The sequence below is a fragment of the Ambystoma mexicanum genome, chromosome 6q (assembly GCF_040938575.1).
Source record: "Ambystoma mexicanum isolate Mex_15411 chromosome 6q, UKY_AmexF1_1, whole genome shotgun sequence".
In the NCBI taxonomy this organism is placed as follows: domain Eukaryota; kingdom Metazoa; phylum Chordata; class Amphibia; order Caudata; family Ambystomatidae; genus Ambystoma; species Ambystoma mexicanum.
Window position 1 is genome coordinate 978,793,929 of NC_090937.1, and position 21,827 is coordinate 978,815,755.

A 21,827-nucleotide genomic window follows, 5' to 3' on the forward strand; every position below is an offset into this window, starting at 1 on the left:
AACCTCTGAAATGTGGGGCCTGGGAGGGAAAGAAGGCTTGGTTCTGAACATCATTTTAGTTCCAACCCGTGGAATCACTGTGCTTGATTTAAGCATAAGATTGCGTTTTACGTTGTAAAATGATGTAGCCCTTGTAACCTTTGAAAATTCTAATTTTTGCAATAGTTTAAAAAAATGTATATAATGTGTATTTTGAACATAAAAATAGATTGCATAACACAGTAGATGTTGATTAGCACGAACTCAATTATAATGGAGAGTGATACCAATAAAATCAATAAAGCTCTGACTGTTTTGCACATTAAGGTGCATTCTGGGAACATATGAATGACCAAGGTGTATATCGGCCATATATGTCAGTGACAGTTATATGACTGAATCAATAAGTACCTAACGCACGCGGCGTTTGATTCGCATTTCCTTTTTTTTTAAAAAATAAACAAAAGTCACTCTAACACTTAAGCTTTCGTAAATATCAAGCATTTATACATGTTTGACCAGAAAAAAATGTTAATTGTCAATGTGCAACCACTGCTAACAGCTCCATATCCCTCAAGTGTTGTTGTGGATAGGCAAAACTCTGAAAAACGAAATATTTTTTTTAAGATGACAAGTTTATTGAAATAAAATGCTAATAAAAATGTTTTCCAGTGTAAATCTGCCATCCTGAGCCTAATTGGCCTTATTGTAAATGCATCACTGCCTATGCCCGGGAAGCCCACTGACGTGAGCACATCTTGGATGGGTGGACCCGAGCCGCAGAGCCTGTGACTTTCGAAAAGCTGCAGAATGCCAGAGTAAGAAGCTGGAGGTCCGGCGCACTCGACAACGGAGAAGCTGTTGAGAAACAGGAAAGCAGAGTTCTGTGTCAGGTGGTGGCGAGACCACATCCTTATCACGTTGAGCAGGAGGCTCGACGAAACCCGTAGAGACCATCAGAGAAGATAACTTGAACTGCGAACAACTTCCGGAAATTAACAACCATATACGGCAGAAGGGAAGCAGAGTACGGGAGACGAATGAAAATGCATAACAAGAAGGCCACTGTGAACGCGAACAGCTTCCCACCGCCAATCTCCGCACACGTCAGAAGGAAAGCCGAGAACTGGAACAAGAAAGGTAGTATTCAAAAGTATCACCAGAGTGAATGCCATTGCCTGCAACGTTCCCTGACACATAGAGAGATAAATTGGAGAACAGGCGAAGTATAAGCCCACTAGGGCAGACAAATACAAGAAAAGAAACTAGTCCCTGTACTGACAGCGAGTTACTTAATATAAATCTGTGTCATTTGAACCATGTAAAGATGATAAAGAGGAGATTGAAGAACCCTGCATGGAAAGTCTATGAAGACTCTGAACAAATACCCGATAAAGGAGGGAAATTACTATAGGAGGACCAAGATGAAAAGGGGAGAAACTGTGGCATACAACTTGTAATAAAGAAGGACAGACAAAACTATCAATTAAACATAATGAGTACCCGGCGAGGGCGCAATCAGAATGAAAGAGCCATTCTGATTGGCCCTCGCCGAGTCGTTACCAGGCCGGGAATCCCTCCGTCAGGATTCCACGGCCTTCGTCCCCGGCGGGGGGGCGTGGCAGTCCCTCAGCCAATGTGGAGGCTCGAAGCAGGGCCATCCCTGCTCCGAGCCTCCCCAAGGCGGAGAGGCTACCTTCGCCCCCCACCGGGGACAGAGGTAAGGCTTTTTTTTTTCCTTGCCTCCCTCCTCCCACCTCCCTGCTCTCCCCACCCCACTTACTTTCTATGCCTTGGTCCCCGGCGGGGGACGACGAAAGCCTCCAGCCGGCCCAGCTCCGAGCCTCCACACGGCTGGAGACTTCCATCGTCCCCCGCCGAGGACCCAGGTACGTTTTTTTCTTTTTTTTTCCCTTTCCCCTCCCTTCCGCCCTCCCAACCCCACTTACCTTCTCTTTTTTCGGGAGCGGACGCGCTGGAAACGCTTCTGTTTCCAGCGCGTCCGCTCCCGATGGCCGCCATGGAAAGGGAAAACGGACTCCGTTTTCCCATTCCATGACGGCCATTTTCTTTGACGTCTTTTTTTTTTCCCGAAACGCTAATAAAGCTTTTAGTGCCACGGTCACACAGTTTTTGCGGGCCGGGCTACTAATAGCCATATGCCCCTCGCGGCGGGGGCATTACAGACTCTGGTAATGCCCGGGGGCCTTCGTTAAGGCATCGCTTCGCTGTGGGCCCATAACTATGGGCCCCCGGGGCATTACCTGAGTCAGTAATGCCCCCGCCACTCGGGGCATATTGCTTAAACAGAACCCATGAGAGCGAAAATAAGAAGTGGGAAGAAACCACATCCAAGCTGAGAAAGCCTGAATCAATAGATTAGGAGGGGTCTAATACCTCCACCAAGAAAAAAAGAAAGTATCACAAGGAACGGATACATCACTAACAAGAGTACAAAACCAAAGACTGTTGCAGAAGTGCTAGAAGAGTTAATCCAAGGGATAAAGAGAGACTATTACAGAAGATTGTTGTAGACAAGCAGCCCAAGGAATTGGTACAAAGACTGGCAGAAGATATTGGCACGCCAGGAAGATCAAGCCAATCTCCTGGACTTGTGTAAGTCAGTTATCTTAGTGGTCGACGCAGGTACAATTAGATTCAGATTGAGTACTTTTCTCTCTTTGAGACTTCCTGTCGACAGACGAGCACCTTCAGTTCCTTCAGATAGGTAGGGAACTTCCTCTAGAAATAGGGAAAGATAGGCCTTTTTCTTATAATTTCACTAAAAGTGAATTAGAATGTCCTTAAAAAGTCTGACTCCTTCTTCCGACAAATCACAGTACACAATTTACCAAAACAGCCAATCTTATTGGGAGTTACCCGCAATGACACATCAAAGGTATTCCTTTCTAGATGGGTATACAAAAGCAGAGATCTGTCCCTCTAGCACACACGATTAACCAACTTCATACTACAGTTGAGGCTATGCAATTCAGCAAAGGTTTCATATCTAATACAATACTTTAGAACAGGTGATGGTAGAGTAATACATTTAGTTTTGATAGTGGATTATGATATTGCTTTGGCGTATGCCCCTCCACCCCTCATTAACTGAGGGTCACTACATTATACACACATACGCAGGCCCACAGATAGTGTTCGCAGCAGTGGCTCCTCCATGGACTCACATCGAGAAAGTCCAGAAAACACCTGCAGTTTCTATAATGTCCTGACCATATACACCATGTTTTAGTTTCAATCAGTGCCTTCTGTACATTCTCTGCTACACAGGGCCCCTAATGAATGGGATCAGGCACTGCCTCAAACCAGAGATACACAGACTCTGGCAGCCGTGGTAGTCACCCGGCTAGTGAATGGGATCAGGCACTGCCTGAAGCCAGAGATGCAGGTTCTGGCAGCCATGATAATCTCCTGGCTAGTGAAGGGGTCAGGAGCTGCATCAAGAGATACACAGGCACTGGAAGCCATGGTAGTCTCCCGGCTAGTGAATGGGATCAGGAACTGCATCAAGCCAGAGATACACAGGCACTGGCAGCCATGGTAGTCACCTGGCTAGTGAATGGGATCAGGAGCATCAAGCCAGAGATACACAGGCACTGGCAGCCATGGTAGTCACCCGGCTAGTGAATGGGATCAGGCACTGCCTGAAGCCAGAGATGCAGGTTCTGGCATCCATGATAATCTCCTGGCTAGTGAAGGGGATCAGGAGCTGCATCAAGAGATACACAGGCACTGGCAGCCATGGTAGTCTCCCGGCTAGTGAATGGGATCAGGAGCATCAAGCCAGAGATACACAGGCACTGGCAGCCATGGTAGTCTCCCGGCTAGTGAATGGGATCAGGAACTGTATCAAGAGATACACAGGCACTGGAAGCCATGGTAGTCTCCCGGCTAGTGAATGGGATCAGGAACTGCATCAAGCCAGAGATACACAGGCACTGGCAGCCATGGTAGTCACCTGGCTAGTGAATGGGATCAGGAGCATCAAGCCAGAGATACACAGGCACTGGCAGCCATGGTAGTCACCCGGCTAGTGAATGGGATCAGGAACTGCCTCAAACTTCAGATATAGAGACCCTGGCAGCCAAGGTGGTCTCCCAGCTGGTGGATCGCAAAGCAAAGACTCCCTGGTACTAAGGGGAGCAAGTCTGCTAAACCGCATATAGGCACACAAAGTAGAGATTCGGCTGTGGGGTGGGCCATGCCCATGGTATGGATTTTTCTCTTGTTCTTCAAATAAGTCTAGAAACCTGGACAGAACTAATGGGACACCAGTTCTCCTTTATTTGTAGGCGAATATGCACCGCACTCCACAAGTCGGAGTAGAGAAGCAGGGCATTGGGCAGGGATCACACGATTGAGTTTGCACATTCCTGAATCTTTTACAGGCCCGCGACTTTCTCCTTGCTAGGAAGATTAAGTCTGTGACATTTTCATTTTCAAATATGTGATTCAGCACCCGGTGCGTTGCCAAGGACATTGTGAATAGAAGTGTCATATGTCTTTAATGGGGTCCACTGAACTTATTGCAGCGCATTAATAGTAGATGAGGGAAACAATCACATTATAAACACTTCTGAAATTCAGGTGGACAATCTACCCCTGCTGTATAATAAACTCTACTGTCATTCAGTCTATTAGAGAAGGGATCCTTTGATCCGGAAAGTGCAAAGTGTATTACTGAAGGTGGCCATTAAAGCAAAAATGGCCGACAGCTTTATTAAACATTTCTGAAATAATAAAATGAACGCATAAATGTACCATTACAACAATGACGTCAATGCATTTTACCTCAAAGATTGAACAGCGTCATTCACTGCAATGGAAAAATTGGCATCAGATGGTGTATTGTAGTACGGTCTGCAGTAGTTTGGCCGGACCCCTAAAATTTCTACTTCACAGCCTAAAGTCAGAAAAAGGAAAAAAGAAAGTTTGGTCACAGAAACCTGAAGAGGTTCACTTTTCATGACATATTGCGTTACTTGTGAATTCGTTTCATACCAGTGCATTTTTTGAACAAGCAGTTCGAAATTCTTTAGAAAATATACTCCTGCCATCTTCAAATCCACAGAAAATATATGAGGTAAAATGATTTACTGTAAAGGTTTATTTTATTTACTCTTGGAACATAAACCTTGTTCATTTCAAGCAGAAGACTCAAAACAGCACACAATATTCTACAAAAAAGAAGTGATTGTAAAAGTTTACCAAAATTTCCCACACGTTTATCCTATAAAAGCATACCACGACCAGCAAAGAGACCAAAATGTTGCTATTTATTGCCCTAGTGCAAAGATGATCCTGCATGTTTCTTTGTAATGTAGTAGTTATTGTTTCTATCAAATATTAAACTATCAAATCAGATCGCTAAAAATAAACAGAAACACAACAGAATGGCTTTTTTTGTACAATTCCTGCTTCCAAGTGATCTTTAGCACTTTTATGCTCCAATCAAAATGTTTAGCTCATGATCCCTATAGAGGCCTACAGCTACGGCTCCAAGTCTCTGTATCCACAGTCCTTCCAGCTTCTCCATTGTCAAATTCCAATGCCACTACAAGTGTAAAGTGCCACACGGTAAAACCTGGGAAATGTCACGCCTTTTATGTTTCTGTTGTGGTGTGTTGTATTCCAGCCTGTAGCTGACGGATACTTTTCATTTGCAGGAAGGTGAAAGAGAACAATTTAAAGATGCAAGCATTAACAACTGCAAAAGCATTTTACCATCCCAGGTCCCCAGGTCAGGAGATGAAGACACTACACCTAGCCCATACACTGCTGCCAATATGCTAATGACTTGTACAAGATACTTTTTGGGCAACTATGTTCCATGGGATTCACTGAACACAGACGAACGGCCAACCAAGAAATGTTTTTGAAGATTTGGCCATTCGGTCCCAAGGAAAACATGGTGCATGAAATGATGGCCGAATATGTCGAAAGTAGTGATTTTGTTTCAGAGATTAGAACGACATTAAGAGACCACAACGAATAGCACCCAGAACCAAAAGTGGCTTGATGATTTCTATACTATTAAGCCACACATGAAGCTTTGTAGACACAGGTTGAACTGTTAATCGGGCATTTAAAGATCTTTGTGAGAGACTGACCTTTTTAGCTTCCACATTATTCATACTTAGCATTTTTGTGTTAATGCACTTTATGCATCTTTTGTACACATGTATTCCATCAAATTAGATATATTTATTCAGATGTATTCAAATGACTTGATGAATTCTGATTATATCTAACAGGAGTTTGTTTTAAGAAAATGTTGTTGTTGTTTATGAATATTGTTGATTGTGCAACTTTATTGTGTACTTGGGCCGGCGACTACCTCTACTCAATAGATAGATAGCTTTTGCATCTTAATTTTCAATATCTGGTTTTCTTGAATGTATCCCATTTGACGTTTTTCTCCCAGGTCCCTTTTTAGCAACATTAATCCCTGCTGTACACGTTTTTCAAGTTACAAATCACTAGATCTTCTTGCAGATGCAAACAACTGTAGACATTGTGAATGTATGATTTCAACACTTACATTGCAGGTCAATGGATATGTGCTGTTTTAACCAAAGTGGGGTATGTTGCTATCTGCATCCTCTCGTGTGTCACCCAAAAGAGTTCCTGGGTGAGTGTATTGTTAAAAATCAGAATATCTTATGACACTCTGTTGGTATCAGGTAATAATGTCCCCATAAATCACGTCGCCGGGAAAAGCCATTGGCAACATTATATATGGTGACATTATGTATGGGGACGGGTTGCAGGGATGTCCCCTGCTCCCCCAACCCCGCATATTCAATGTAGTAATGTCTCCCCAAAAAATGCCGACTTTTTGTCAGGAGACATTTTTGCAGGGACATAATTACATGGTACCCTTATGGTTTTGTCCCAGATATTAGACGGGAACTTGATTGCTCACAAAATGCAAAACAAATCAACAATGAAAGCAACCATATTAATGTTTAACATTAAATTGCATACGTTCCCACAGCCAATTCCCGGGGACAGAACAGGCAGATTTATATACCATCAATAGGCCTGTGTATAGCCATATGAATGTGAAGACCGAAAGGTAAGTAGCTATTACCACTAAGAAGTAGATCATGCTAATCCACGTGTGAGTGTTTTAACAAACATTTACAATTTTCAAAAATAAATCCAATATTCTCCAAGGCTCCACCTATTATGACCAAGGAATGTTTCGTGCATAGACAATATATATTGCAATTTTCCTAAGGTATTTGGTTTTCTACAAATTACTTTCACATCCTCAATCACATTCTTCAAACGTGGTTTACGACGAATAATCTTCGCTGATTGTCCATCAGGTTTGAACTTCCCAAATCAGACTTTAAGGCCATCAACCACCTTATTTTATTGAAGTGTTAAGGTAGTCCCATGTTCTGGATTGCAAGCCAATGCGCTAATTTTGGTAAATATCTGTAACTGGAGACATTCATTTTTGTTCCTTATAATTTGGCTGTTGCTCATATGCGGGCCATGTTATACTTGCTAAAGTCAATGGACATGTAAGTGTCACTGTATTCCCCAAGATGGCCCCTGGCAGTTTATGTATTATCAACAGGCCCATGCATACGTTCCCACAGCCAACTCCCGGTGATGGACAGGCTGATTGTTACACTGGCAATAGGCCTATGCATACTCAACTACCAAAAGTACAGTGGCATTACCCCAGGAAGTAAACCATGCCAATGCACGTTTTCTATAGGCATATAAAGGCATTGCTTGTATCCACCATCTATTCCTTTTTGACTCTTTTCTTTCTCATGCAAGAGCAAGCCCTGAAACAATTGTCCCTTCCGCTCCACCACCCCTTTGCACTCCTCCCCCTCCATGAGTACGAATGTGCAAAACTGCACTGCACTAGTGCAACGTTTATGTAATACTGGCCCTAACGTTGGCCTGGAACCCACTGGCAAACCTCCAGACCATATTTTTGTTTAGTTCTAGATTCTATTTTAGTGCTTTTTGTAGAGCAATCACAATGGTTAAAGGCTGCTTCAGAGCAACGGTGCAATTGACCGGGTACAGGCTGAGCGATGGGGAGTGCCAGAGGAGAGAAGTGCTACATGGACTCTATGCACTGTGTGCCATGCAGGCTGAAATGTCATGTGCCCAGCTATTGTAGCCTTATTCCAGTGACCTATTAGGCACTGCTGGGTAAAAAATGCTGGATCATGTGGTACAGGGACTTGGGAAGCGCAGAATGTTTAGCAAGTCTTTCTGCTGCCCATATCCCGAGTTCCAGACTGGATGAATTCCCAGAGACTGCAACATTTATGAATTGAACAGAAGATAGGAAGAAACAATTGACTGGCCGAGATCCCAGAACAGGGAACAATGGAACAGCATCTTCAGAGCAGACAGCGCATTACTTTATCATTTTAAGAGCTTATAAAATGATAAGAATAGAATCCTTGGGATTAATCTTCCTCACTTGTGTGACCGAATGGGCCAAAGGCAGACCCCAAGACCTGGGATGTCAATACACTAAAATACCAGGGTTAACATTTAATGTATGACCTTCATGGCATCAAAGGAAGTGATGTCATATAACATTTGGCCCTTTTGACATCATAGAATGCGACATCACAAACAACCTTCAATAAATGTTCAATTCATAAAATGACAGTGCTTAGGCAGACGAAGTTGTTCAACCATATATTGAATTACAGTGCGTGCTGCCTTGAAATGTAGTATGTGAAGTCATGATAATGCCAGGGGCTGTCCAAGCAGAACCATCATAGGTCTTGCTGTGGTAGCCATCATTCTAGGACTTTTCATATAGAGTTTGTGCTTGAGCTAAAAGTGCCTGTGCTTCTATTACGAATTTTCTATTTATGTTGCAAATTGTGCCATACGATACAGCCCATACATTTGATCAAATATACTGGTGTGAAATGCATCCATTAATGGGGGCCCGGTACTCTCAGTGATAGGTTTAGATTGTACTACCACCATATCTAGAAATGCTCCAACACTTCCTGTCAGCACGCAGTTGGTCCATGCTGTTCTAATTTGGCAGGGATATTGCGTGTGATGTTTGTACATTTTCTTTGTCTGAAGAATGTTTGTGCTCTACTGTGATTTTCATTGTACGGTCATGACATTTTCCCTATTATATTCCAACTCCAGCCCAGTAATGGCACTTTATTAGCAGCAAACCCATGCGACCACTTGGGGAATGTAAAAGCAGAGTGGTGGTCTCGGATAAAAAAAAAGGACAAAACATCTTCCAACTGGGATCCCATAGCTCCTGACATTTTTCAAAATAATGTGACCGAGTGGGGGAATGACTGAATATACACAAGGACTTTGGGCCCATTAAGAGTACAGTGGTAGGGAAACATGGTTGGAAAATGGCAGTTACAGAATAACTGCCACTTTAGGACACCGCCGCACAGTGAGGTTTGGGGAGGATGTGGAGGATTTAACTCCAACACATAGCTGGCGGTAAATCCTCCACTTCACCACAAACAAATCATCAGATTTACCACAGCAGAATTACCACTCTTGCTAAATTCCCATAAAAATCTCTATTGTGCCCAATGTACTTCAAAATGGGTGGGGTTGGACTAACATCGTCTTGACGCCCCTGATCATCCTGTGGTAATTCCATGGGACCGATTGGCAGGAACAGTACATTATTTTGGTGGCTATTCCATGGATTTATCAACAACCTTCCCAAATTACAGATATATGTCAGTTGGGTCTGTAAACCCAAGATTCAGATCCCACAGAATGATCACCTTAGAGGAGGGTTTAAGAAGAGGCAGAATCACATCACTTAAATGGAGGAGAAAATCTGGCATTTTATTCGGTGGACGATGTACCAAGATGATGTTCATAGTTGTATTGGGGTTAACAGGGTATCAGGTAATATTATCCCCATAAATAATGTCACCATACACATAGTCACCGGGAAACAGCATAGGTGACATTTATGGGGATAATTTATGTAGAAAATTAGAGCAAGGGCTTGGGGGTTTCCCCCGCTCCCTTTAAAAAAATATGGGGGTTGCGGGGGTGTTCCACGGAGGTTACATGGGGCAATATAGCCGCAAAAAACAGCACCATTCTTGTATGGCAACATTTTTGCAGGGATATTATCACATGGAACTGGTTAACAGTTTTGCTAGTAGGATTTCAGAACTCACCAAAGTCATGCCCTCAGTTTGGTGGATTTGGAGTGAGGCCTCGTGAATCGGGGCTAATCCGCTCCACCGACCCGATATATGATCAGTTCGGATTATCTTGTATCCTATAGGCATGGCCAGGGAGAAAGAGGGTCCCGCTGCTGCATGAAGCCATCTCTCAGTGACAGCACAGATGTCAATGTTATGGTCCCGAATGTAATCTGCCACCTCTGTAGCATGTCTGACTGGAGAACGTGTATTAGTCATCATGCAGTTCATGTTTTAGGCCTCTGGACACAGGGAAGCTGAACAGGCAAAAATGAGGTGCTGGAAGGTACCTGGGGCTTTGTAGCAGCAATATTATCTGGCAAGATCGCCCCTTCATTCTGTGGCGTGGTCAGCCCTAAGGATTGGTATTATCCAGAAAGCCGTTTGTCCTTGCAAAGTCAGCTATAATGGTACCACTTGAGTCAGACATAATGTTAGGGTGTAAGGTGCCAAACGTGTCCACAGTCGTAACACCCCCAAAAAGGGGTGAGAGGCGGGACCAGTGAGGTGACTCAACCTTAAAAGCCTGGGCACTTTCAGGAGCAAGTAAGTGAAGCAGCCAAGTAGGTGTGCATGGTGCAATGTAAGATCAGTGTAGCAGAACAGCAAGCGCATTAAAGCCACCAGAGCGATTAACCAGACATTCACCATCATCATGTGCAAAGAGTTTGAAGAGGAGAGTCTAAAAAACGTGTCCTGAACTAGAGGGACTACTGTCCTAGTCTTTCAGGAGCATGGGGAGGTCATACCAAAGGGACACCTTGGCCAGGTTCAGCTGCCCACATCCATACTCGAACATGCTGTTGCAAGGGAGAAGGCATTGACAGACCGTAGGGCTCTAAAATGGCACTCTTTGATGATTGATGGAAAAAGGTTAGTCCGGTCCCTCTCACGCATTGGGCTCCGTCCCTTATTAATGCAAGGTGGGGAACTACATCCATGGAACGATCCTCAGATTACAGGATGAGATCAGGAAACTTTTTCCTGAATTGCCTTACAAATAAAGACAGTGATGATGGAGTGTGGGATGAAAGGTGGACTAATTCTGGGTTAAGCAAAACTCTGCATTTATTATTTAGTCATTACACTGACTTGAGCATATAAAACCAGAAAACGTGGATATTGCTGGTCTCTTATACCACAAAGAGGAAACCAATATCGAATTCAGACAGTAGCAGGGACTTAGAAAAAGAGAAATAGATGAGTACCTAGCTCACATAGGCGGGGCATAAGTTCAGGGGGCAGCAATGCATGGTCTAGGCCAGTTGTATTGCATTATATATCTGGGTGATGGGAGTAGTCAATAAGAGCAATTGTACACTGTGTGACAAATGGTGTTGTGACTACTTTAGAGTGGGGAGCCCCTTCACATGACGCCATGCAGATGAGGACGCTACCCGATAGTCACCTTGGGGGTGGCACTCAGCAGGATGATCTCATGGGGAGGGAGAACCCCATTGGGAATGGTGATCAGCTTGGGAGAACACAATATCCCTTTCCCTCTCCCACCTTCCCTCAAAACCCATTCTTCTCCAGATTACCCGAAACCCCCATGTATTGTTGTAATACATTCCAGGTGATAACTACTGCGACGAGGAAGAGGCCATGAGTAATGATTTTTACTAACACAAACGAAGATCTGCACTCTAGCCTTTGCAGTGACCCGATTGGCCCACTGTCATTCAAAAGCAGAGAGGAAAGCGAAGGGTGGTGTCTTTGTTCTTGGTCTGGCATGGACCACGAGAGCCTCCAGGTACGCAGAGATCAGTCAGTTGGAGAGGTAGACCACGTCCAATGGAGAACAGCACTCGCATACGGCTCGCAACACGGGAAGCAGACCAGAGTGAAGGAAAACTGCTTACCAGTCTGCTTACTGGTGACCAGAGCCGCTGGAGTGCACAGGGGCCGATGCTGACTAGCAGAAGAAGCACGCATAAGATCAGAGAGCCTGGGAAACCGCTGAAGCTCTTTGGATACCTGTGTACAACCAGTGTCGGATGGCCCGGACCCTACAAGTAACAGGCTGGCTGATCCCAGGGTTGGGGCGAACCAGAGGGAGCAAGAGGTTTGAGGCAAGGCACACAAGGAGCCAAAGAGGCAGAATAATCACATGAAGAGTGCCTGGGACCCACAGTGGGAGAATAAATACAGAACAGTATGAACTTTGTATAGTCAAGCAGCATGCACAGACTTTGGCAGGAGAGTAAACCAAGGCTGTGGCTTATAAACAAAAGGAAGAGTGAGAACAAGCAAGTGAAGGGGGTCTGGGATCCACACTAAGGAAATGTCCCCAACCAGTAACCAAGATAAATATAAACATTATGGATAGAAGAGAGATTCACAGACCTTGGCAGGAGAGTGAATCAATGCTTAGGCTTAAAGAAAGAGAGCTGGGAAGCTAATCAAGTAAAGGGGGTCATGAACCCATACGTGGGACGAATACCCTAAACCATAAAATCAAGGAACCCAAAGCAAGCATATACAAGGGACACTCAGAGACCTTGGCAGGAGAGTAAACCAAGGCTGTGGGTGAATGAGAAAATTGATTATCCTACTTGGCGAGAGAGTAGACCAAGTAGGGGGATACTGAGAAAGGGTCAGTAACCCTAAAGATGGCTTGGAAAAGGTGTCCAGGCCAACCATCCCTGTCACCGGGCCTGAGAGTCAAGCTTGCCAGATAAAGAAAAGGCTGCTCATTACAGACACCATTGCATGAACTCTAGAAAGACTCTGGGGATAGGGAATCAACCCCTTGAGTCTTGTGTAACTTTTACGTACTTTTTGCACCTTTTTGGAACTTTTGTGTTTGGCCTACGAGGTCGGGCTGCAGGTCAGCAGTCAAGAGACATTTCCCTTTTCCACCTTATGTTAAGTTTAGATTGTGAGAGACAGGTTAGGATTTGGACACAGGACAGCAAACTTTACTTTGGACATTCTGACACAGACAGTTTCATTAGCTAGTTTTGTTGAGGCAGGGAAACCCCACTTAGAGGTAAGGCTTGTTGGGAAAGGACAGAATGCAGTTTGATGCATCCCAGCATGCATTGCAGGCCCCCAAACCCACCAAGAATAAGAATGTGGCACATGCCGACAAAATAAAATGTTATGTGCAGGCCAGAGTTAGCCTGGGTTCTAAGAATACAAAATGACACTAAATGCAACAAGACGAGGAACAGAAGACTATGTCGGCACAAGAATGATTCAAGGAAGAGGAACCATCTTCTGCAGTGCGGGTTCGGTCCGCCCCTTACTTTAGCAGAAAGGGAGCCCATTTGATAGTTTTGATCATCCCACATTTTCCTTAGGGGGTGGTTTGGGTGGGCTTGGTGTTAAGGAAAGGGAGACTCCCAGTCTGAAAAAAAGGAGGCAACAGGATTCAAGGAGAAGCGAGGGTACAGAGATAGGAGAAACACCTCTTTGTGCCACGCAGGCTTGCCTGAAGTACAGTAGGAAAGGAAGTGTCAACAAGGCAGTCGAGCCATAGATTAGAAAAAGGATCTTAATCAGGAGAGAGGTTCAACAACTCAGCAGCCACAGTAAAGTTCTGAAAGACTGCAAGCTTTCCACCATCGACCATCTTAGCTGCCTTAGATTCCAGCTCAACACTGACGGTTGCATGTCCAGTATTCCGCATCTCAACCCTCATCATACTCAACAGCTGCCCAACACTCAAACTCACTTTGATCCACCACCCGAGCCAGACCCCTTCCATGTGGATTCATACGACCGGCACTACTGACAAATTCGTCAAACACATTGGGAATGGTTGGGTCCGTGCAGCCCTATTTTCAGACCTCAAGTTAGACCGTGCGTGAGGTTAGACCCTGCACGAGGATGAGAGTCCTCCACCCAATTGGTACCACCTCAATATATTGGGTTTAGGGCACAATCACATTGCACACTCTCATAATTCATTGTAAACTCCCAGGGAGCAACACTCCCTTCAACACCTTCATCTCTTCTGGCAGTTGCTCACCGAGATCTGTCCATTTTGTGATGAGTAGCTCTAGATTCTGCCTTCCTCTAAATCTACCAATGAATTCAGATCTAGCACTGTAGTGTCCTCTCTCTATTGTTAATGTAACGCAAAGGCACTCTGTCCCTTATCAGTTGTTTGTTTTGTGGGTTGCAGCCCACGTATTATGCCTTCACGCCAGTTCGCACTAAAAGATTAAAGAGGTTACACGCACAGAGAACGCCTCGGCGCTTCATTGACCCTGCTTCATTTATTTGCATGCCTGCCTTATTCGTAATACTTGTCAGAGTTTAACAAGCACCAACCTACTCTTTACGCTGCTGCAGCCATTAAATCATGCCTCTTACAAAGAGATCAGTGACACTTGTATTTCAACGGCAATTTGCCTAACACCTTGCTAAACAGGCAATGCTTGATGTGGTGTCCTTTTTCTTTTCACAACAGCGCCTCTTGAACTCTATTTATGGCTAACTTATCTCTCCTCGTGATATCTGTGCTATTATCAATCTCTCATGTCCCTTCAAGTGCAAAAGAAAGCACTGCTCAGCAAAGACGACTGAGGGCAAAGGCAAACGGTGCCTTCTTGCCGGAAGTCCTAGGAGCCTCACGAGATGCCGGCGCCCCAGAGCCTTGACCTGTAAAGGACTTTGCTCTACAGATAGACACTTCCTTGAACATTTTACCACTGCCACAAAAGTTAACAAGCCCTTAAAATCAGCTATCATCATAAAACCTAACGCGATTTTCCATCACAGTTGTGCTGTTTTTGCTTCTATAATAATCATAATTTGCATTTATATAGCGCCTCGGGCATCTGAGCGCTGCTTATTATTACCTGCAGTGTGTGGTGCTCATTTATCGACCTTGGAAAGATGAAAGGCTGAGTTTGGCCCTGCTGGGATTCGAACGCAGGCTCTGCAGGATGTCAAAGCTAGCTCTCTACTTGCTGTGCTATCTGACCTTCTCAATTATTACATTGTTAAATTGTGTTAATGTATACTTGATTAAGTTTGGAACCGAGTTAAAATACATATATTTTCCAGTCTACGTGTACAGGCAGCACTCCCAGACATTTGCGTGTGAGTTAATATGACTATCACATCACCAGCAAACATGTAACACTCGAACAAAGATTGGACATTAGTTGAATTAATGCCTAGCAAATCTCACCTTACAACCACAGCTCGTCACCAGAAAGCTCATGTTCCCACCAAAGGCAACACTGCCTCCCCTTAACCACCCATTGAAGCGCAAGCGAAGTAGCATTGCAGGAGCGCGTCAGGACTATTTAGTCTCCATACACACGATTATATTTGAACTCAGCCTTGAAAGAGGTGCTGGAACATAAAAATCACACATTTCAAAGCAGTCAGGCTTTTGACACAGGCAAGCTACCAAAAGACTCAGTAGCAGCTTGGAAAGCTTAGGCTCCATGTGAATAGAAAGGTTTGGGCACTTTGGAGCCATTCCATTCTTTTCCAATCCTGGCCCCGGACATAGGGCAGCCATGGCTCAGGAATATTTTGCTGGTTGTTCTTGCACGTTGCACTGCTTTTCTGGTGTGGTGCCTGTCTGTATTACCAGGATGGGATGCTGCGAGCAAGTGCAGCACTTTCCAGGATCGGTTTCCCTGTGTAAACGAGGGTGTACAGCCGGGTGACATTGCATCATTTGTTCACATGAGCCATGGGGTGCAGAGATTACTTGCATAAGTAACAGACAGGTTTACATAAGTTTCTGCCTTTAGTTACAGCCAATCTTAAATTAGTGGAACCATGGGTGAGTTACCTTAATTTGTGACATAAGTGATTGGTTTTAGCAGGACCAGGACTTATCTCTCCCTTGATGGGGTGTATTTTAGTTGTTCTGTGGTTCCAAGGCCAGCAAGGAGTTGGTCCTTTAAATGTGTCGCTGAGCGGGAGAGTGCTACGTTAGTTTTGCGGCCATACCAGAGCCAATTAGGTACATGGATCTTTGAGTCATGGTGGATCCGACGATGGGAAGGAGAATCCAAGATTAAAATCAGTAATGAGACCAGTGTGAAGGGTACTTCAATGGCAAGGCTTCGACCAGAGGATACTTCGGTTGGGCTAGTCTTTATATGGCAGATGGGGTACATCAGGGTGAGGTGAGACTGGGGCGTTGTGAGATGGTGCTAGCGTGGCCGGATCAGGCTGGGGTGAAGATGCACACTGATTATGAGGGCATTTTAAATTATTGAGGATCCCTGCAGAAATCTTGATTATAGCTGTGGGTAGGCTTAGGTTAATGTAGAGAGTGCTTGTGTGGTGGAGGCAACAAGGCATAGAAGGAAGCTATTTGGAGAAAGGTATTAATGATAGTTTGACTCCTTGACAAATCCTGCTTGGTTCTCATTAATTCAATACAGACATGAGAAAGAGGCTCTTGCAGATGTGCCTGAAGGAGATGAGGAAGCGGAGACAGGCCACACCAATTGAACTCTATGAAACAGAATGATCCTATGTTTTTTCATTGATGAGATGGGTCAGTTTTTTTTTTATATTGAGTACCTTTATAGCTTACCTTTTACAAATGTATACAGCAATTGGCTCACCCCACAGCCTTTCCCACTGCAGGTAGGCTAAGCTAGGTTGTCCAATGTCACTCCCATTTTTCATCAAAGCAATGGAGTCATTGGCGATTTGGCTCAGAGAACGAGACTCCATCAGGTATTCAAAATATGGTGGTGCCGATCTGGATGGATGCTGATGACCTTCTAGTAAACACGTGCCTGGGGTTGCTGTTGGTACTCTTGGTCAGAGGAGAATTGCCTAGCATTTTGGTGCTGGACTGCCCCAGGGCAGGACAAAGACTGATATGTTTTAGATATTTCTTCTCTGTGAAAGATAGTGAGCTAAAGACTCAGGGTAAGTCTCTCGTAACCGGGACTAATGTCCGGCAGAGGGACTCCCAGGACCTCCCCTTTATTTTGCATATTTTTAGTAAATTTGGGTCTCACCCTAAGTTACTAGGGGAATCCCAATGTGGACCCCTTGTTCATTATTCTTAGAGAGGCACAGCTCCACCCTGATGATGAGGTCCAACCAGACCGAACACATGTATGGGGTTGCTGTTGGTACGCTTGTTCAGAGGAGAATTGCCTAGCTGGACTGCCCCAGGGCAGGACAAAAACCGATATGCTTTGGATATTTCTCCTCTCTGAAAGATAGTGAGCTAAATAATCTGGGTAAGGCTCTCGTAACCAGGACAGATGTCTGGCAGAGGGACTTCCAGGGCCCTACTTGTTTTTTGCTTCTAGTAATTCTGCCGAATATTGCACTCTCTCTGGCTGTGGGGATGTAATGTATTGTCTGCTTTTCCAGTGTCTCTGGGTACAAAAACAATTGGTCCTAATTGGAACTCAAAATCATGCAACAAGCTCCAGGTTAGTAGGTACTGAAGATTGTCCCCTATTGTCTAGGCTTATAATATAGTGTTAACTACCCGTTCCACAGGCTACACCGGGGGTAATGGTCCGGTAGCCCGAGTTAAAGGCCTGAGGAAAGCGAGGGTATTTGGCTGCACCTCCAGCACCAGGTGCTCATAGATGTGAGGACCTAAAAGCAGGGCCTGTTCTCTACTTAAACTCTGTAACTGCCCTACTCGACCCTGTTAGTGTTCAATAGGGATAAGGAATTGTGCCTTACAAAAAGTCCTTCTAACTTTCTCAGTCTCTCCTCTCTCGCTCTCCTGACTTCTTCCTGCACTCCAACTCCGCCCACCTCTCTCTCTCGCCTCCCTCAACTCTGCTGTCTCTCTGATGTCCCTCACTCTACACCTCACCTCCACCCTTTGCTGTTACTCCACCCTCTCCATTATACTTCCTCCCTCCTCCACACTACCATTCCCTCCTTCACACTACTACTCCTCTGGCCTGCTACTCAGTCCCACTCCTGTCACCCAGTCACATTCACTCTCACGCCTTACGCCATCTTATCTAACCACACTTGCCACACTAACACACACTCACACTGCAGTACCACTTGCACTCATTAACCAATATTCACCTTCTCCAAAAATCACCATCCACAATCCGTTGACCCTTCCTTCCTCCCGCTAGCCTCTTAGTCCACCAACTCCGCCACCTCTCACCTCACTGGAACAATTTCCTGTTTATGGTCTTCTTTTTATATTCCCATTCTTCCTGCTATTGGGTCACTTCCACTAACCAATCTAGCCCTGATGTTCCCTACCGGGTAGTGATACAATCAACGGAGCTGTTAAATTGAAGGATATGCTTCTCCCTTTTTTCCTGCGTGCGTCTGTCGAGGAATACTGATGGCGAGCTAGGCGTTCATTGTCTATGTTCATTTTAGGCGGCTGCCAAAAATATACAGTGCGCGGGTGGTGCTGACGGGTTTATCGTTCTTTGCTGATGGTCTTGGCTGATGAGCTTCTAATTGACTCTACAAAAAACAGAAATGGTCTGGCAAGAATGATGTGCTGGAGGCAAGGTGTGAGACAATTGTGGACTGCATACTAGAATGCTGGAACAAGGGGGGTAGGAACTGTGACCCTTGTCATCTGTCACCACCCTCAGGAACAGGATAGACTTGAGATTTCTACTTTGTAGACCTTCCCCCACTAGCAGAAAGGGTTCTCCGTCCTCTTTTGACAAAGCCAGACTACTGGCCATGTCACAACTTTAAGAACTATCACTTGACCTTCAGTACTTAACAAATAAAATAATATTTATTATACGTTTAGTTCATAGATACTTCGTATAAATACATTAATAATACACAATACACATAAAATCATAAGTAATTCACAATTATACATTAATATACATACATTCGACATTCTAATATGCAATACATAGACATGAGCCAAGATACAATGCAATGCAAATTTCAAACATTCTTACCTCAAAAAAAGAGTTAGCAAAACTCATACCTTACTACACAAATTAATCCAATCCTCATTTCACACTTTATGGTTACCATAAATGTTTCCATTAAATTTGGTACAAAGCAATGTGTACTGATGTAGATTGTGTGTTCAGGCAAAATACCCAGAAATCTTCACATAAGATTGACTCATAAACGTGGACCAAGTGGCCTAAACGCACCATGTACAATGGACCCAGTTCAGGACAGCTGGTGAAAACATGTCTCACCGTTTCGGCGTTCGCAGGATTTTTACAGATCCTACAAAAACGACTCTCCTGATTAAGTTTCATTTAACCCCCCCATAACCGTACATGTGGGGATCTGATTTATCCTTATCTGTAGTCGAAGACATCTAACTCCCGGATCCAGGAAATCATCAGGTATGAATGTGGTTGCATAAAACTATGGGTCACTTTTGACACCTGTTCGTACCTATGCAGTGATTAATAACTTAACCAGTCCCACTGGGAGATTTTCCTTGATAGCACTTTTTAAAACTTTCTATAAGAAGTTCCACGGGCGAAGTCGGGCTGCCAGTTTATGTCAATGAATAGCTCATTTATAGATTCCAAGTATTTGTCATTTTTCTTTGACTCCCCCGGTATATATCCTGCCACTAGGGCCAACTAGGAATCCTTCTTCATTATCTGGGTACAAACATATAGTCCCCCCCTCCATTTTAGCACCATTGCTTTGAGGGATAATAATCCTAACTCAAAGCGCAGGTATTCTATTGGGGTGCTTTGGGTCAGATTTAGCATGTTATGCCAAAATAACCCCTCAATCCTTTTTAGTCAATCCCACTTGTGTAGCTCCAGGCCCTCTAATCCATACAAGACGGAAGGACAAAACCATTGCTTGTATAGCATTAGCGTCCCACTCAGGGAAAACCCTGCATTGCTCTTGGAGAAACAACTTATCAAATAGGTCAATTGACGAGCCTTTACGATCTTAGTCTTTTAGTCTTCTTGACAAATATGCAAAATGATACAGGAAAGAGAAGACACATGGTTCAGGATTGCCTCTTCGAAAAGGTCTTGCTTGTAAGCCTGGGTCTGTGGTCATTTCAGTGTCCATTGAAAGAAAAAGAGAAACAGCTACGGAGATCCCCTTTTACTCATGGCCAAACCAATTAATTGGCTGCAGCAACTAGGGACATAATGGAGTACCGGGATGATGGGCAATGGATTTTGGATTGATCCAGGACATGAGAGGTGAACCAGACACCATGGAAATAATTCCTTTGCGGCACACTCAGTGGTTGAGGAGATAGGAAGCTGGTGAACGTATTAACTTTATTTAGCAGGGTGGGGATCGGTCTGTAATCAGGAGTACTAGCAATTACTATTTTCCATTACAGGCAGATATATGGTGGCAATGTGGAGGGTGTAGTCTTCTTTGGTCAGAGAAATGGGTGAGTTATGGACCGGCTTGAGAGATTCTTTGTTTACCACCTTCAAAAGTAGATATGTGTGAGGACCTGGGACATTGAAATAGGAAAGTATGCATCTTGTATGCCCAATATTGCCACGTAACCCCCACTCCCCTTTTTTAGCAGTGGAATTACAATGTGGAAAGCAGTCAACCAGAATTTCTGTTTGTGGTTTTACATATTTATTTGCTGGCCGACGGCATAATACGGACTGCTTGGTTTTGTCTTTCTTTGGTACAAGGAAATACATTGAGTAAATACCCCTGTTTACCTGATTGTCTGGTACAGACTCAATTGCCCACTTTTGCAGCATCGCCTCAACCTCCTTCTTGAGAAGTGTGCGATGATTGTGTGGCATTTTCGTTTTCTGTGGAAGCAAACTGTGTGGTTTGAAAAGAAGTTCCACACAGTTAGCTTGTTTGATTGTGCTCAACACTCACTTGTCTCATGTAATCCCCTCACATGTATGGGCAAAAGATATTAATCGTCCTCCGCCTGGAGAACCATAGGAAGAGACGTATATTGGCGAGTCATTGCTGGGCAGCAGAGAGTGCTCTCTTTGGGTTCTGGCCTCTTCTGCATGTACATCTGATTCTTTGTTGATGCTGTGTGTTTGAATAGTTTGACTGCTACATCGCTGAGCTAGAATACCATCCTCTTCCTGAAGAATGGGCATATTGATTTGCAGGCTGTGAGTAGGTATAGGAATGAAAGGAACACTGATTGATGGATGTTCCCTTTTGCTGTATGTTCTTCCAGTGATTTGGCCTAAACATGTTAAGCTGTCGTGTTCTCCTTTACCTTTTCTAGTGCCTCATCCACAGACCGGGCAAATTAAACTGACTTCCACTAGTTTCATGAATTTTATGCTCTGGGTCTCAGGATGATGCCTGTACATCTGAGCCAAGCATGACTATATACGCTTGTGGCCCATGCCACCCAGGGGTGGACTGGCCTGCAGGGAACCCGGTAGGCCTCCGTGGGACACTTTGGGGTGGTTATCTATTTTATTATCAAATGTTCTCATACGAAAAGGGTTGGGCTTGCTCAAAATGCGTCATACAGGGCCATTTTAAAAATTATTTCAAGGGCCTCTTTTGGTTCCCATCCACCCCTGATGCCACCCATCTACCAGCCGTCCATGCTGCTCCCAGCGAATGCTCTATTAAGGCCGTAACTGATTTTTGCCTTCATGCATAATCTTGAAGTCTGCCCTGAGTGGTTCAGGCACCCCCTTGACCAAATTGTCTGGGTCATCCCACTGAGCGCGACTCTATCTCACCATCAACGCAATG

At 44.5% G+C, this 21,827-nt stretch overlaps 1 protein-coding gene across 1 annotated transcript in view; it reads right to left on the bottom strand.

The window, feature by feature from the left end:
* ENPP6 (ectonucleotide pyrophosphatase/phosphodiesterase 6) overlaps positions 1-21,827 on the bottom strand; it is a 490,209-nt gene that overhangs the window by 180,295 nt on the left and 288,087 nt on the right. Inside the window, exon 3 of the mRNA XM_069631484.1 lies at positions 4,792-4,903. Within this exon, the coding sequence (XP_069487585.1) occupies positions 4,792-4,903 (112 nt within the window). The remainder of the gene's footprint in view (positions 1-4,791; positions 4,904-21,827) is intronic.